Source organism: Theobroma cacao, chromosome 4, assembly GCF_053813885.1.
Source record: "Theobroma cacao isolate CCN51 chromosome 4, ASM5381388v1, whole genome shotgun sequence".
Lineage (NCBI taxonomy): Eukaryota > Viridiplantae > Streptophyta > Magnoliopsida > Malvales > Malvaceae > Theobroma > Theobroma cacao.
In genome coordinates, this window is record NC_142642.1 from 35,495,973 (window position 1) to 35,512,961 (window position 16,989).

At 37.5% G+C, this 16,989-nt stretch overlaps 4 protein-coding genes across 6 annotated transcripts; all 4 read right to left on the minus strand.

Annotated features, from left to right (window-relative positions):
• Nucleotides 1-66: 66 nt before the first annotated feature.
• Nucleotides 67-1,786, minus strand: LOC18602736 (Pectin lyase-like superfamily protein). Of its 2 annotated transcripts, none has more exons than XM_088806032.1 (5): nucleotides 1,464-1,786; nucleotides 1,199-1,355; nucleotides 867-1,073; nucleotides 521-768; nucleotides 67-450 (listed from the first exon to the last, which is right to left on the minus strand). In XM_088806032.1, exons 1-5 carry the CDS (start codon nucleotides 1,667-1,669, stop codon nucleotides 291-293), a joined length of 978 nt encoding a protein of 325 aa, XP_088662158.1. In that variant the 5' UTR covers nucleotides 1,670-1,786; the 3' UTR covers nucleotides 67-290. The 2 variants fall into 2 exon arrangements, with proteins under 2 accessions (XP_088662158.1, XP_007034381.3); XM_007034319.3 differs by having other exon boundaries at nucleotides 1,196-1,355.
• Nucleotides 1,787-3,413: 1,627 nt separating this feature from the next.
• On the minus strand, nucleotides 3,414-5,327 carry LOC18602737 (large ribosomal subunit protein uL13w-like). The gene is made up of 4 exons (XM_007034321.3): nucleotides 4,975-5,327; nucleotides 4,313-4,429; nucleotides 4,117-4,204; nucleotides 3,414-3,763 (listed from the first exon to the last, which is right to left on the minus strand). The coding sequence occupies exons 1-4, from the start codon at nucleotides 5,244-5,246 to the stop codon at nucleotides 3,620-3,622; spliced, it is 621 nt and encodes a 206-aa protein (XP_007034383.1). The 5' UTR covers nucleotides 5,247-5,327; the 3' UTR covers nucleotides 3,414-3,619.
• A 1,234-nt stretch (nucleotides 5,328-6,561) lies between these two features.
• On the minus strand, nucleotides 6,562-9,125 carry FMA (basic helix-loop-helix (bHLH) DNA-binding superfamily protein). 2 transcript variants are annotated; one of them, XM_007034322.3, is made up of 5 exons: nucleotides 8,798-9,125; nucleotides 8,510-8,643; nucleotides 7,695-8,387; nucleotides 7,169-7,603; nucleotides 6,562-7,009 (listed from the first exon to the last, which is right to left on the minus strand). In XM_007034322.3, exons 2-5 carry the CDS (start codon nucleotides 8,531-8,533, stop codon nucleotides 6,920-6,922), a joined length of 1,242 nt encoding a protein of 413 aa, XP_007034384.3. In that variant the 5' UTR covers nucleotides 8,534-8,643; nucleotides 8,798-9,125; the 3' UTR covers nucleotides 6,562-6,919. The 2 variants fall into 2 exon arrangements, with proteins under 2 accessions (XP_007034384.3, XP_088661539.1); XM_088805413.1 differs by lacking the exons at nucleotides 8,510-8,643; nucleotides 8,798-9,125 and having other exon boundaries at nucleotides 7,695-8,420.
• Nucleotides 9,126-10,580: 1,455 nt separating this feature from the next.
• Nucleotides 10,581-16,954, minus strand: LOC18602739 (26S proteasome non-ATPase regulatory subunit 1 homolog A-like). The gene is made up of 13 exons (XM_007034323.3): nucleotides 16,668-16,954; nucleotides 16,073-16,142; nucleotides 15,482-15,587; nucleotides 15,175-15,286; nucleotides 14,931-15,099; nucleotides 14,286-14,761; nucleotides 14,048-14,183; nucleotides 13,708-13,956; nucleotides 13,242-13,462; nucleotides 12,871-13,129; nucleotides 12,443-12,675; nucleotides 11,812-12,331; nucleotides 10,581-11,417 (listed from the first exon to the last, which is right to left on the minus strand). The coding sequence occupies exons 1-13, from the start codon at nucleotides 16,820-16,822 to the stop codon at nucleotides 11,094-11,096; spliced, it is 3,030 nt and encodes a 1,009-aa protein (XP_007034385.3). The 5' UTR covers nucleotides 16,823-16,954; the 3' UTR covers nucleotides 10,581-11,093.
• Nucleotides 16,955-16,989: the final 35 nt, after the last annotated feature.

The following is a 16,989-nucleotide window of genomic DNA, read 5'->3' on the forward strand; positions in this document are numbered from 1 at the left end:
ACTCTTAGTCAACAGCATGTTGTGACAGTTCGAAAAGAAATGCTTCAATTGGCCAACACTAGGCTGAACAATGTATGTGGATTTAAGGTGTTGCTTATGATCATGTGCCCTCCTAATATTATGACAATTCAATTGAAGATAAAAGAATCCAGCTTTTGGCTATATTAAAAGTGAAAAGTTTGAAGAAACTATAGTGTCTATAGAGCTTCATATGACAAAGGAAAACAACAGTTGTCATGAGAAGAAAACTAGAATTTGAAATTTCGGACCAGCAGGTGAACCTATCATATCTAAACAGGCTGACTCTGAAGCCACCCTTCAGAGTCGATGAATGTCATGCTTGTCAACTGCTCCACAGCTTCAACGCTCAACTTCTTTTCCCAGCTCACCCGCTTGGAAGTGTCAGATCCAGGTCCATGGTTACCATACTCCGCAAAAGTTAATTGGTTCCTAAGCAAAACCCATTAAAATCAATCAATTATATGAGTTTACTGATTGAGTATATCTAAAAGAAACTTACTCATGGCCGGTAAAAGACCAAGCTTCCCAACCACCAGGCTGTATAATGTCTGAAAATTTGCAGTTATAGAATAACACCCTGGAATAACCTCTCCACGGCCTCCCCAGGAAAGTTGTACCACTGCCATAAACATTGCAGTTCTTGAAAACAAAGCCGTTTGCATCATTTGGGTTTGTTCTTCCTTGTGCTGTGATAAAACCTGGAAGACCTGGCTCTAACTCTCCTCCGAGAAAATGTATAGCAGAATCCTACAGATAGTAATGATAAACAAATTTAAGAATAATCTCATGTTCCTTCATATATCATCCTTATTATATAATCACCAAATTAATTAAGTTTAAATTACCTCATAGATAGATTGGCCACTACCAAAGATGAAATCAACAGCACCTTCAATGGTGCAACGCTTGAAGTAATGCCGGCCTTGATCATCCCACAAAGTATCTTGCAAACTCAAGAAGCCACATTTATAGAAGAAAGACTTGTCACCGGAAACCATTGCAGCAACCGCCGGTACCCTAGGATTTTTGCTATTCGGACTGTTGTATGAATTCTGTTCGTTCATATCGTTACAAGGAAAAACTTCAGAAGATTGACCTTTGATGATATCACTATATATGACAATGAATATAAAACCTTTCAGGAATCATCAAGTAGAAGAGGAGTGATTTCTACCACGAAGCTCATGGATTCGACAACAATATTATCAGCTAAAGATGAGAAAGTAGGGCTTTGTAGAAGTGATTGATGATCATCCCAAATAACCGACGTTGATCTCTTTCCAGCTCCTTTAAGAATTATAAATGGCTTATCATAGGGAATCTTCACCTTCTCCCTATATAGGCATACAGTGTTTCTGTCATTAACATACATGCAAAAGTATGTATCGATCGGCTTTGTAGAAATGAAATCCTTGAAAGTTATTTTTCCATAAACATTTTACCTGTATGTGCCGGCTTTGATATGGATACAAAACCAGTTTCTGTTATTGGGTGGAACGTGGTTTATAGCTGATTGAATGGTGGAAAAGTTGCCATGCCCTGACTGATCAACTAACAATTTTTTGCATCTTCCCTCTGCCGATCCTTGTTGAAAACTCAGGAAGAGAGCAATGAATAAACAGTAACAGCAATGAAGGAATGGCATCATCAAGAATGTCAACAAGCATGCAAAAAAAAATAATAACAATGAAGAAAAGAGAAAGGGAAAAGAAGGGCTAAAATGGAGTTGAATGGAGGAGAGGAGAAGAATGAACAATGTTGGTATTTACATTGTAACTAGAAAAAGTTCTTTTAAAGGAAAAAAAAAACTGCCAAAGGGTTTTGGAGGGAAACTTGAAAGTCAATGGTCTGTTTATGGAAAATATATATTGTGATTAAGCATCAATTAGAATTAACTGATTTTGATTTATATGATTTTGTTTCCTTTTTATTTTTTTTGGTTTGGACATAATTATTTCCAGCAACATTTTTCCTCTTTGGTAGTTGGAAAGCGCTCTAGCACTCAAGCATTTTACCCTTGCAAAACATTAGAAGAACCCAAAATAGAAAAAAAATAATATCCAAGGAAAAATAACATGGAGCTTGATTTGGGTAAATAAGAGATTTTGATTTAAACCAATCATGGGGAACCTTGTGTAATTAATTAAATGAGGAAAACATTGTAACAACAAATGCCTTTGCCATTCATATATTTCAAAGTGAATGTTCGAACCTCCTTGACTAAACCTTCTTAGTTGGTCTCCAGTCTATTCCCTTTCTTTTGGTTTTTCCTTTTCTGGACAGCATTTGAAGACATCATAAGGGAAATTCATGATCCTTGCTTTAGCCTTTAACTTGCAGTTATAGAATCTTTTTTCCATTTTTTTTTTTGTTACATTTATCAACCATGAACAAGGTAACAAAGAAATTATGTCGCCCCAACACACGTTGGAGCAAGGGGAAAAGGAACAAAAATAAATAATTCCCCATGCATGCTAAATTTTTTGAATAAAGGAATGTAATATTGTCTTTTTATTCCTTTGCTTGGTACAGTTGAAAAACGGAAATAAAGAACTGAAAACTCTATCTGATGTTTAATAGTTTTACCCTTCATTTTCTGTAGAAAAATTGATTAATTCAATCATTCCTAATCCTCCCGATTATGAATTATTTGTTTATAGGAGAATGAAACCTACTCTCCTTTTCTCCCATTTTTCTCTCCTACCATTACCAAGTATGAGTAAAATCCTCTGTCGCCCTTTTCTTCGACCCAACCGTTTCCATCTACCCATTTCTCTCCCAACATCCTACCACCAGTGAAGGTCTGTGGTTTATGTTAGGTCACCACATCAGTCTCCCATTTCTCTTATTAGTATTAGCAAATTTAGTGATGCATCATACTGATTCAGGCATGTTGTTAACACTTTTTCTTTACAATGGAGAACAACCCTTGATCCTAAGACTCGGCAAGATCCACTTATATTCTTCTATTGTAACAGAACCACAGCACAGTCATCTATGGGGAAAGGTTTTCCTTCCAATACCACTTCCACATTCACGGTGACTCATCGGCTTAATACTGTCAAGGATGATTTTCTGAACCATTAATCTCTGTTAAAATTTGGCCATTGTTTACTTAATTCAGCACATACATGATTCACAGGATTAATTAAAAACCCAACAGATAATCATTTTTCTGCTTCACTTGGCCACTGGTTAGCAAAAATAATTTTGCGCTACATGATAAACCAATGCAAAGGGAAGGCACTAGACTCAGTGCAACCAGAACATAGGCCTTGTAGTTATAATCAAAGAAAACATGAGGCTGGTTTCCAGTTCAACATAATGGAAAATCAAACACCATGTCATGCTGCTGCAATCTAAAGCGGCAAAATGAAATAACAATCACACAATGACCAACCAGAAATGGGTGTCCACTAAATAGCTAAAGGAAATGTTTTCTCAAGCAAATTTTGAGAGGAAAAAAACCAAGTACCATACAAATACATATCGCTTAACATCTACTTGAACAGATTACGAAAATAAAATTATGAGCCACTCAAAAGACACTATCAAAATGCATTAAACTTAACCGGAATGTTTTCAACTTTGTCTATGATCAATATTTGATAGGAGCAATAACAGCCAACTGGGCACCAAGCTTCTCCTCAGCAGCCTTCTCAGCTTTAACCCTAAGCTTATTGAGTTGCTTCCTTCTCTCATATGCCACTTGAGCTCTCTCCTTCCTCTTCCTCTCAAGCTCCTGGAGGGAAGTACAAAGCAACAGAAAGTTAAAAGATGTTATTCCAAGGTTTATATTGTGGTATGTAGTCAGAAAGATGAAAAAACCGCCCAATATCCCACACACAAATTAAGACTTTTTCATCCAAGCAAAAAAAAAAACGCAATAGGCAGGCAGAACAGTAAAAGCACTAATAAACTTTAAAGGAAAACAAGCCAACATCAATATTCAAGGCCTTTATAGGTAACGAAAGTATAGAGGAACAAACATCAGAAATCTATACAATAAACCCCAATTCCACAGTAAAAAGTCAGGCAAAAAGCATTGAAACATAAACTGTATTTAAATAATTGAGCAGGATAACCAATCTTCACCTTGATAGTGTCATAGTGGTTCCATCCAACCTCAGATGAGAGCTTGCCCAATAAGCAGTACTTATGTCCTTTCTGAAGCCTCAAAACCCTAATTTAAAAACCAAAAGAACAATAAAAACATTGAGCACAACTAGTCATTGAAACAAGTGAATCCAATTCTAATTCCGCAAAAGAAATCGACCACCGCAAAACTCACTTGAGAGCATCGGGAATCACCATCCTCTTCATCTTATCGTAGGGAGCCGGAATTCCCTCATAAGCCTTCAATCGAGCAAGAGCTGCTGCACCACGCTTAGTCTTGTGAGGAATCATCCTGCAATGAAAACAAACATTAACAAAAATATCAATAATCATCAATCAAAATACACCATAATTCATAACGACGCAAAGTTCATACTTCATAATGAACAATGCAAGAGTTTATTCTTCATAATTAAGCTAAACAGCCTTCCTTTATGAACATCAATAAACCTTCTCGATCAGTATTCCATATATTCAGCAATAATGACCTAAAGCACACTCATAACATTTCATTTGTTTCCTACATTTTCCCAATAACCAACAATGAGAAAACAGAAAATCTATCCTAAAACTTCAAAGTAAACTTTTCCCATTTACCAACTCTAATACCAATCATCAGAAAAGCGCAATTTTCATTCCTTTTCTCTATATCATCTCCAATAACCAAATAATAAACTTAAAAGAAACAAAAAAATTCCATCAAAATATTCACAATAAACTCATCCAAATTACCAAGCACCCAAAATAAAAAGCATTCCTTTCCTTAACACCACCACAGAAACCCTCAAACACCCCTCCTCCCCAATAAAACAACAAAAAACGACCTTAAAAACATACCCACGAATGGTACGCCAGAGGATCTTGGCAGGAGCACGGAAGTGGATGGGACCATGAGAAGGCTTAGTGTTCATACGCTTCCTCAAGAACCTCATGTACTTCATCTTCTGCCTCACCAATCCACCCGACATGCATATCTCTTCACATCTCACCACCACAACTTTTTGCCCATTCAGCAACTCCTTGGCCAATATGGAGGCCAGCCTTCCTAGCATGTGGTGCCTTGCATCCACCACCACCTTCTTGGCGCAGATCCCTGACCCTGACACCATGTTTTATTTTTTCTCTCTTCTTTGCCTGGAAGCTCAAGACAGCTGCTGCTGCTTCTCCCGATTGAAAATGAAAAGAGGCTAGGGTTTTGTGGGGTTAGGTTTTATAATTGGTTCTTTCTTGTGGACTTCTTGTGTGGATTTCGGTTTTGGTGATTATGGGCTTTTGGGTAGAGAATCTTGACACATAGCTTTGTTTCAAATGGGCTCTTCATGTGCTTGGGCCTAAGTTTTAGCCCGAGTTCCAGCCCAACAAACTAATTCTTCTTTTTCTTTTTTGTTCAGAAAATCTTATTGCATATTATAAGGCAGCTATAGTCTTTTGATTTCAATAATCATATATTACTATCAAAATTTATTAAAAACATATAATAAATTTATATTTTACCTTCAAGTTAAGCATTCCCAAAGTTGAGCCTGGTGCTGATGAGTTTTATTTCTAGGGAATATATATTTTTTTAATTTAATTTTTAGATTTTTCATATGCTTCTAATTTTTTCTTACCATCATAATTTAAAACAATATTAACTGAAAAACCAAGATTAGTTATAAAATTAACATCAGATCAAACATCAATCCAACAATTACAAAACCAGCTTTAAACGTGGTTTAACTTATCAAATATCGAATCAGATTGAAGAATTTTGATACATACTATGTAACTTATGAGGGAAGATGTGGTAAAAATGTCACTATCACATATACTAGAGCTGCATGTTGTAGAAAGAAGTTTGTAGTTCTATGTACATATAGTCTGTCGAGTCAAGCTGACTTTCAATTACATTGATTTCTGATGTGTCGAGAGAGGAAGAAATTTAATTAAGCAGAGAAACCCCACACGCTGAAACCTTCTACGTACAAATGAAGCAGCAAGGACAAATATTAAAGACGAGGCAAAGCATGGCCAAACCCAAAAACAGAAAGCAAAAAACGTGGTGGAGGCCAGGGAGGTGTATATGTGATGTTGAACCTTCCCCAAAGCCAGATTTGATCCAAAATGACAAAGGTCGGGGGCCCCAAAAAGGTCGGCAATAGCTGAGTGCAGCCTAATAGTACAAAATCTTGATTTCTGACGAGTCAACCCACGGCCATGCAAGAAGGTACGGGACCTTCGTTGACTTTCCCCCCTCTTCCTCTTAATCATATGTACACCATTGCCAATCATTTCAATTTAGAACAGGTACCTTTGCAGAACCCTGTCTCCCCATTTTCCTTTCTTTTCTTCCCTCTTCCTCAACGCCTTCCTCAGCCTCAAAATTAGTAAGAAAGAAGAAAGAGAGAGAGAGAGAGATATGTACCATCAAAATCAAAAGGATAATGTTTCAAATGACCCAAAGTTATTTCCAAGTCTAACGAAGTTACATTGCTTCAGTAAATTTCACGAATAAGAACAAGAATGGGAAATGAAAGAGAGAAGTTAAAACATCAATCTTCAAATAAAAACACTTAGAGAGAAGTTTTACTCTTACAGGGAAAAATATCAAATACAAGTATATGTAGAAAGTTTGCTGATCAGAGAGAGTGCATCTGGGCTCACTGACACTACTGCTACTATATGTTTCCATGACAAATTCAAAATATCCATTGAAGAAGGTTATTGGAAAGAGCCAAATGTGGGTATCTTTGACTGGACAAGGCAGCTCAATATTTTCCCTCAACCTCGATTCCCCATCACATTACATGCTGCCGTTTGCTTGAATGAAAGTGAATATTTGTTGAACCGAGCTCGCAATATCTTCTGCGCTGAACCTAGCTTCACTTGCAACCTGCATATATAGGCAGAGTTTTTAAGAAAAGATATAACTATGGAATCCTAGCAATGCTTTGTTTATCCATTCATGTTATCATAGCATAGGAGTAAAGGAATTTGTGGTGAAAAAAGAAAGATTATTGAAAGAATTGGAAGGAGAAAAATATTTATATACCTTAACATTAAATGAATATAGAACTGTTTGCTCAATGGTGGTGATGTTGGTGTGAAGGATATTAAGCTGCAAATCTTCTAGAGCTGCTATGGTCTTAATGAGTTGGCCTGGTCTTCTCCTAGACAGGATCTTAATCATAGCATCAAACCCTAAAAGCTTGACTTCAACATCTGCCAGGCAAGATTTGTTTTCAGCTGTTTCTTCGCGGAGTCCAGTATCGAAGTCCACAAGCTTGATTTGATCATTCGGGAGAGACATAGGAGCTGGAAAGAACGGTTGTTGTTGCTGTTGAATTGCCATGGAGGTATCTCCCATTGGACGTGATGAAGCTTCTCCATACAATCTTCTTCGTTTCTGAGATTCCAGGCATTGAAGAAGTTGCTCTAATTCTCTCACAAATTCTATGGCTCCACCAATAATTGAGGCTTGATCTCCCTGCAAAAACCAGAATAAATCTGTCTTTTAGCACAAACAAAGAAGAAAAAAGAAGAGATCGATTAATCTTGATTAATCATTTTCAGAATACCCTTTGCACGTATGAGCCTGGCATGAGGGACCTCAAGACTCGAAGATGCTCATTCATTTGCTTCCTTCGATTTCTTTCAACAGCTATGTGAGTCATCCGCTGGCTCTCAACTTCTTCACTTGTTTTGATAGTTCTTGGTCTCTTTCTCTTGTTCTTAGCTTCAGTTGTTGCGTTTTTGTTTTGAACATGATCTTCTCCAAGAAAACGAAGTTGCACTGATGCATTATCTGAAACCCTAGCTTCTTCATCTTCTCTATTCCCCTTTTCTTCCACTAATATTCCTGTAGCTCTATTCTCCACATTCTCAATCCCAGATGGAGTAACCATCAACGATTGATCCTCTAACCTGTCGTTTAAAACTGGAAACCTGAGAAAGTAACCAGCCGGGTCAATCCCAGTTTCTTCTTCAGGGATCCTTGTTTGGTTTAACGCTAATTTGGGACCAAAATCTGCAAACTGCATAACATCAGCAAAGCTCAGTTTATCATAAGAAGTTGGGGTACTACTGCAAAACCCAGATGAAGATATCTGTTGCTGTTGTTGAGGATTATTCAGCATATAATCAATCATTCCGTTGTTATCACCAGAAGTTTCACCAATCCGTGGCTGCTTCATTAGCTGGTCTTGATGATGATGATGATGATGGTCATGACCGTGATGGTCTAAAGAATAATCTAGCCCAGTAAAATTTGCCTGAAAGAAATCAAGTTTGTAGCAGAATAACATGGTGATGAAAAGATTCTTTTTTTTTTTTTTTCTTTTAAACAAAAAGATACGGAAAAAGTGAAGGAGATAAGATTATGAGCTCTGAGTACCGAGTAGTTTTCTTCTTTCTCCATTGCTGTATATATATATACAGTGATGACTTTAATCAATAACCCTAAGTCACGTCAATCCGTGTAGAGACAAACCCTTGGTAAAAAAATCCTCACATAGATTCTCCATGCACCTGAAACAGTAACAAATCCTTGTTAAGTTACAGCAAGTAAATAAAAATATCTTGCAGAATTAGGAATGATAAACAAAATCACCATTGAAACATGTAGCATATAGACACCATGACAACATAAAAGATTATTCGACAAACAAAATTTACATCGTACCAATAACGAGCCTTTGACCTAATGGTCAGGCATCTATCTTAACAAGGAGGTGAAGTTTACAAGTTTAAGATTTACTCTAGTCTACGTCCTTGGGAACAATTAAGCTGATGGGAATCAGAGAGAAACAGATAATAAGACAAGAGTGAAAATGAAGTGGGGTAGTTGATATTTGAAGGGCAGAAACGCATGGGGTACCACCAAGGGAAAGAGATGGTTTTGTATGAAATGAAAGCTTTGGGGAGGGTGAGGTGGTGAGTCGTGTCTTATGTAGTGGGTCAGGGAGCAGGGTTTGCCCGTAAGATCTGGGTTTGACTTTGGGATCGATGGCAGGAAGAGAGAGAGTAGGGAGAAGGAGCCTGTGGATTAATAATGTACACCTCACAGTTGCACCTCCCTTTCACCTCCCTGTTATTTATGTGTTTCACAGGCCACCAACGCTCTTTCCCTTGCTTTTTACCACCTCTTTTCATGACCTTAGTTAACTCTCTCATGGCTGCGGATTTCATCGTTCGAAAGCTTTCAACTTTGAAAATTTAGAAAATCAAATTTTTTCATGACTTTGAGGTAATTAATTATTGAGTAAGATATTAATTAGAACCAAACGAAGGAAAAAGACAAAAGTTAGAATTAACCGACCAACTCCAAGCCTTTTTTTTCTTTTCCAATTATTAAGTTGGAATTTAAAATTTTGTTGGTATTGGAGCACATGGATAAAGATGCAGCTTGTATTAATTAATTAGATATGTCTGGGACCATTAATTTATTGAATAGCAAGATATATATATAAAGTGTGATATTTTCATATAAAAACAAGTTACATTTATATCAAGTTGAATTCCTCTTTTATAATAATGAATTAATTTATAATTAATTTCAAGATAATTTAAAGCATGTACTTTTCTTCAGAAGTAATTAAAATCAAAGGGAGAATATAAACCTAAAGACTAACATTTTTTGAATATAAGATATAGAATATAATGAGTTTATATCTCCATCACGTGACACTTTAAACAAACTTTGTCCAAACAATAATTATCTCCCTAATACATAATTTAGTATCAAAAATCTCTTATCTTTCTAAATAGAAGTTCCATGGTGACATGAACAAGGAATATTATTAGTTTTCCACACTTGTCCAATCACAAATACCCAAGGCTAACCTTTCGTACTGTTCTGTTCAATACATTTGATCAGTGATTAGCTTCAATTATTCATGTTCCTATGTATATTTACAAGGGTTCATATCTTTTAAACGATAATTTTTCCTTTGATTATTGATAGGTTGGAAAAGTAAGCTAACATGGATCATAATGATTAAGGAAAATTAATTATTTTTCCCTGTCGATATACCAATATAATAACCTGAAAGATTGAGAGACCGTTAATTCAAAGTTGGAAAATTAAAAGTTAAAATGAAGGTGAGGATTCACATGATACAAGTGACGCTTTTAACTCAAAACACGACGAGGAGCTTTTGTCTCAGGAGCAAGTGGTTTTCTTTGTTACTTGTATTTCCACTTTATCGAAAGGGCATTGTTGGATGATAATGGTTAACATGTCTAGAAACCAGTATTCTATTGACGTACGAAAGTGGAAAACAGAAATAATGAGGAAATATATCGGGAATTTTGACTCATTCCAGATAATCACATTCAGTTAACCTTATAGCCTGCGGAAATACCTGAAAGAATAATGGTTGAACATGCATAACGTTTACCTGTAGAAAAGAAACACACGATAAAAGGAAACAATGCAGACACCACAGGATTACGATGCAACCTCATGAAGGAAAATGGAAATCAAGATAATACTTAAAAGAATATCTCATGGAGATAAGAATGTAACTAAATTGCTAGGAAGTTCCTGAACTGAGGTGGGGAATTGTGCCACCTTTCTCCTAGTTTTTCACTTTAGGTTGGAGAGCTATAATGGAACAAAACACTGCCTGTGTCCGAAATTATCATTGGAACTGTTCAGTTCCAGAATCCAGCAAAACATTATCTCAGGCTGAGTACAAACTCAAGCAGTAGCTCCCACCTCGCTGTTCACTTTAAACATAAACTATATTACTCAATATGGAAAAGTATGCATCGACGTGACCAGAGACCTCAACACCAGCAAAGCACCTTAGAAACCTTTGGATGCATGCAACTCAAGATTGGGTTCACCAATACCATGCAATACTGCAGTATGAACTGCCTCAACTCCAATTCAACTCTGTGTCCTTCAAGAGCGTCGTATTTCTCCATGTGAAAAGCATAAAATCACACACTCATCCAAATGAAGGAAAACCAAATCACGATGTGTATTCAAAAGGCTGAGGGGGCTGGGGTTCATCATCAACAGCCATAGCTGATGAAGAACTCTGCTGTCCTGCTGCTGATCCACCAGCTGCAGATGCCGTGGATGCAGGTGCATCTGTTAGAGAGAGCACTTCGGGTTCATCAGGGTGCAGGTCTCTAAGAAGAACAAACCCAGATGGTGCCAACTTCACTGGCACATATCTGCTGTCTTCTAAAAACTTGATGAATTTCTCTTGAGCAGGAACCACTCTGGCTGGGTTGGTCAAAATCTCAAACGATGGCTCAGGCTCCACTTTCTTCTCTGGAGGGTTATCAACCTGTCCAATAAAAAGAATCAATGAGAGAAGGTAAATATAACATTTTTGGTTGATCATCACCTGACCTAATCTTAAACAACACAAACATGCATCAAAAATATTACACACACATGGCATTTGAACAGATCTTTTGTCCTTACTTTTACTTTTTAGAGTTATAATGAAATTTAGTCCCCAACCCCAAAAGAAACATCATGAGTTACAATAAATTCTTAAGATTCTTAATTTACATTTAAATGGTTAAGTTATTGACATTATGCCCCATCACTAAGCCCCCACCAGATAAAAGCTTTAATTTCTATAGTTTGAACAGTAAAAGCAAAAGACTCAAGTAATGCTCAAATCCATCATGTGAATATGGCCACAAAATTAATGGTAACTTTATGAATCTTACCTGCATAGCCTCCCCATCCTTCTCACTAGATGATTTCCCTTTTCCAGTACTTGGACCAGTAGATGAGGACTCTGCCCCAGATGATATCTCAGCATTGGCCTTTTGTTCTGCCTCTTTCTTAGCCCTAGCTTTAGCTTTCGCTGAAGTTGACAGGACAGCTGCTGGAAGTTTAACTGCTGATGTAGTGGTGGGCACAGTGGTTGGTTTTGGATACTCAAAAAGTGAAGGTTTTGAATGTGATAAGAATTCAAATCTTGGAACTTTTAGGTCGTAGTTCAGTCCAATAAAAGCTGTGGGTGAGAATGACAAGTTCACGAAATAGATGAGGGGATACCAATACCAAAACTGGCTAAAAACAGCAAGACCGACAACTGCAGTAACTTTGTCATGTTTTGTCTTGGAAAGCAATCTTATAGTCACATTCCTCCCACCAGCATCAAGAATCCCAGAGGCCAAGATTGCTCCCATCTTGCTCATTGTGTCTTCATGCTTATCGAGTATTATTTTCTCTAATTGTCGCCTAGATTAAGCGATAAAAAAAAAAGTTGGCTTAATAGAGCAATACAAATGTAGAATTGTTAAACACCCCGAAGAAATGAAGAAAAAGCACAACATATAAATAATAGCAGACCTGAATGTTCCAACACGAGAATCACTGGCTTCATTGATATGGACCATGACCATAGCCATGGCAATGAGGGCACCTTGACGAACAAAATCAACCACATCTGATGTTAAGGGTTCCAGTAATGATATGGCCTCACTCAATCCTGTGCCAGCACATGAAATGCCCACTGCAAGTGCCGCACCATATCGAACATGTGGATTGTAAGATTCAGATAGTAAGGAGACAATTCGAGGAGTCTGCAGTGTTGACCAGACAAAACAGTGAGATCTACAGAAATTCATAGCCCAATGACACAGACCCCAAAGGTACATTAAATTTAGACAGGGAAAAAAGGTACCAAAGACATATAAACCAAACAACCCCCACCCCCCCCCCCCCCCCCCCCCCCCCCCACGCTACACACAAAGATATGAGAAAGAAAAAGCATCTACCTGCTCTGGCTCCGAGTAAAGGACAAATCCCAGAGCTAAAACAGCAGTTCTCCTAACATCATCACTCACATCTGATACGGCAAAGTGCAGCAGCTGACGTATGGCCTTGTTGTTTGCAGTCCCCCTATAGGCCAATGCTAATGCATACATACCACCATAACGTAGTATGGGGTCTTGATCCCGAGTCATCTGCTCAATTAATGTATCTGCTTCTTCTTCCCTTCCATAAACTGTAAGAGCTATCCCTAACGCTAAACCCCTGCAACATATGGGAACAACACAAAGGAGTAAAGACCACTAACAGAATAAAACTCAGTTAGTAAAGACCGCTAACAAGATAAAACTCAGTCAAAAAGACATTCCAAATTTACCTGATAATTTTCTCATGTTGTGTCTCATGTGCATAAGCAAGCATCTCACTTGCCTTCTCACTTGCAGTTCCAACCATAAGCAAACCCATACTGATGCCAGCAGCTTCACCAGCAACAGCACTGTCAGTATAAAGCACGCTTTTGATGTTATCATAGATTTCTTCATCAGCAGTTCCAAGAGCTGCCAAACCAAGACCTAAGCATGCACCATGTTGGATAACCTGCATAAAAGGTTCCCAATACTTATGTTACATTAAGTCGAGGGTAATGCTATTGTGTCCGAAAATTGGACAGTCCAACTGCTTGCAGAAGGTGCACAGAGGTAATAAATAACAAATTCATGGCCTGATGGGCATTTATTCTAGTGAGTAGTCAGACAGTCAGCACTTTAGCATTTCTCTTTACTTAAGGCCTATAGGTTAGGGAAAAAAAAAGGGAGCTATCATAGGCCAAGAAAATCATATACCTCAACATTAGTGCTGCGTAGGCTATCACGAAGGAATTGCTTAATGCCCTCACCATGGTTGGCATGAATGAGACCCAAAGCATATAGTGCCCCACCTTCAGAGTATGGACTTCCACCACCACCAGCCCCACCTTGGGGCAAGTAAGGAGCCATCAGAGACCTGCCCTGTTGCAGATGTCCTCTATGAATAACACCAAGACCAGCTGTTGCACTGAATTTGGCCCAATTGGTGGCTCTACTCAGCCAGTCCTGATGATCACAAATGTAATAGTAAGTATAAACAGTATGTATATTTGTCCAAACGAGTGAAAGTAAAGATGCAGCAAAACACATGTTCTACCAGATTGTCCCTCAGGAATGTATCCACGGTTGTTCCAGCATGCATTATAGCATTAGCATAAATTGTAGCACCATGGCAGATGCTATTCCTCATTTCAACAGACTGCTTTATTGTCTTCAAAATTAAAAGATCCGATCTAGACAAATCACAATCAATTAATAACTTGTATATATCAGAAAGGAACACAATAAGAATGTAATTCCACAATAAGATAGCACAAAAGAAATTGACATCTCACTTGTTATGACTGTATAAGAATTGTAGAGTCAACTGTATAGATGTCTCCCCAGACAAAATTCCTTTGATTTTTGTCAGCCTCTCAGCATACATAACTTCTTTGGGATCAGCCTCCTGCACATTTGTCGTAGCAGCAGCAGATCCATCTGTCATCTGAACATCCTCTGGATCCGTAGAATTTTCATTTTGAGCAGGGGCAGGATCGTTGGCTACCGGCTGCAGTGATTCTGAAGGCAGTGATTTGGGAGCCGAAAGGCGATCTCTTACATTTAACAGAAAAGCCTGGTGCTCATTCTCCACAAGATCAAAGGCAACTTGAAAAGCCAAAAGAGCATCCTCCTTCTTTTCAGAACGAAGAAGCTTTTCCAATATATTTGCAACACCTTCAGGTTCATCTAAGAACATAAGACACTGACAAATGCTCAAATAATCAGGAGAAGGCAGCTGTTGGTATACTCTAACAAGAAGCCGAAGCACCTGCATGAACAAAAGGATAACCAACATCATGGGTCTTGCAGAATATGCTCGGTTGCACCAAATTCCAGGAAAGGAGCAACTGGCAACAGATTTAAATTGTTCTAATAAATATCAAACAAGTAAAGGCTACAAACTACAGATCTTTATAAACTATTAAAAATCCCTTTACCTCTAAGCGATATTCTTGGCGATAAACAAATGAATGAGAGACACTGATGCAATATGCTAAAGCTCCACGAACATTATCACTCCTTGTTATTGCTTCCTCGAGTTTATCCAGTCTCAGGCACTCAACTGCAATTCCCATGGCTTGTTGGTATTTTCCATCCATGATACACCTGATTGAAAGAAAGTAAGATACCTAGACTAGCTCCAAAATATTTTCATCAGGTAATAAAGCAAAGTCTGCATACTTGTCCAGCATTCTCTCCACAATTGCCTCCAACCTAGGGTCAACCTTTGCTGCTTCATCGCTTGATTCTGCAGCCTTCGACCGACGACTGGCATACTCATCTATTGCCTTGGCTGAAATTAAGAGCATATCCAATCAACAATATCGAATTTAAAACAATTTAAACACAATATAATCAACCATAAAAGAATGTTTAGGATTGCCTAAACCCTCACTAGCATCTACTTTCACAGGAGCAAATACAATCACAAACCACAGGTTAATAACTTAGTGATCAGAACATATAGCATATGAATCAAAGTTCTTACCAAGGAGAGTATGAACATAATCAGAATCCTCAAAAACATCAAAAAGGGGACCAGCTCCAAGGGCATATGACAATGAATCATTAAGTTCACCCAAGTAATAAAAGACCTGAAAACAAGCAATACAGTCAAAATAAGTAAAAGTCAACATACTCAAAATTCAATAAAAGAGTAACTTGAGATAAGGCATCAACTTCAATTACTTTTCATTTACAAATTGTAAATGCAATCAAAACAATGTTCCACAAATCAAACTGTGGCATCATTATAATATTTTATTGTGTATACATATACATATATAAACAGTCTGAATAAATGATATTAGACCAGTTTTTTTCATATGCCTTTCAGAATTGGACTATCCTTTTGGGGTCACTAGAATTTGCTAAATTGGCAGTGTTAGTTAAGAATACTCGTCCAGAAAATGCAAAGATACAAAGTTGGAGATCATGGAGTTTAAATTTTTTTGCTATTTTAAAAAGAACTCATTAGTTCAATTTCCATAAAATGATTCAAACATGCTTGTTGCATGCATTCGTTCACTAACATGTGCATGCATACACACATAGAGCAAGAGGGACAGGAAAGGAGTACCTTTGAGACAAGCAATGCAGCAAGTTGTCTCTGATCCTGGCCAAAGTCTTCATCTTCATATAAACTTTCTCTGAAACACAAAGATAGTATCAGTAATCACATGCAGAACTCATGCAGTTCACTATTTTGAATTAGAGTCACTCCATAACAAGCCAAATAACATTATATAAACTTTCTAAGACTGGAACAATTTGCGTCGTATGCGCCCAACCCAAAACTTAATTTAGTGGAAAATTTCAAAAATCACCAAAGCCATTGCTTTTATTTAGTGGACAAACCATAACCCACATTACAAAATAATTGCTTTCAATTCTTCATAATCTGAATCTTGTAAAATTTGTGCAAAACATACAGCTTGACTAAAGCAATCAATTATCGCATATCCAGAAAAATTGCTACAATTTTGTTGAATCCAAAATTCACTGCAAACATAAAACATGCCCAAAACTTTCACAGAAGTTTCTGAATTCAAACTAAAATGTCACACTTTTTTATCGTACCTAAACCAAAACATCGAAAAGCCTTCAATTTTCCCACCAACCAATCAGATCAAAACAACCAAACCAAAAAAAATAAAAAATCAACATAGGATTACATGATAGGGACGCTGGTGGAGATCTCAGGCCAAAATTGGTCAACGAAACTGATGAGATTAGAGAGAGCATGGAACTTCAATTGAGGATGGCTCTCATTAAGCCTCGCCAGTAACCCTCCAGCCGAGCTCACCATCGTCGCCGCTGCTGCCGCCATTATTATTATTCTTCCCAAAATAAAAACCCTACCGTCATCCGGAGACGAAGCCGGTGGTTACTGGAAATTGGTTTGTTACGAGAAGAAAGAATAAAAAATTTATGTATTAAACAGAAAAAGTATATCTATATATATAAATTAATCCTAATTCTACTCATATTCTAACG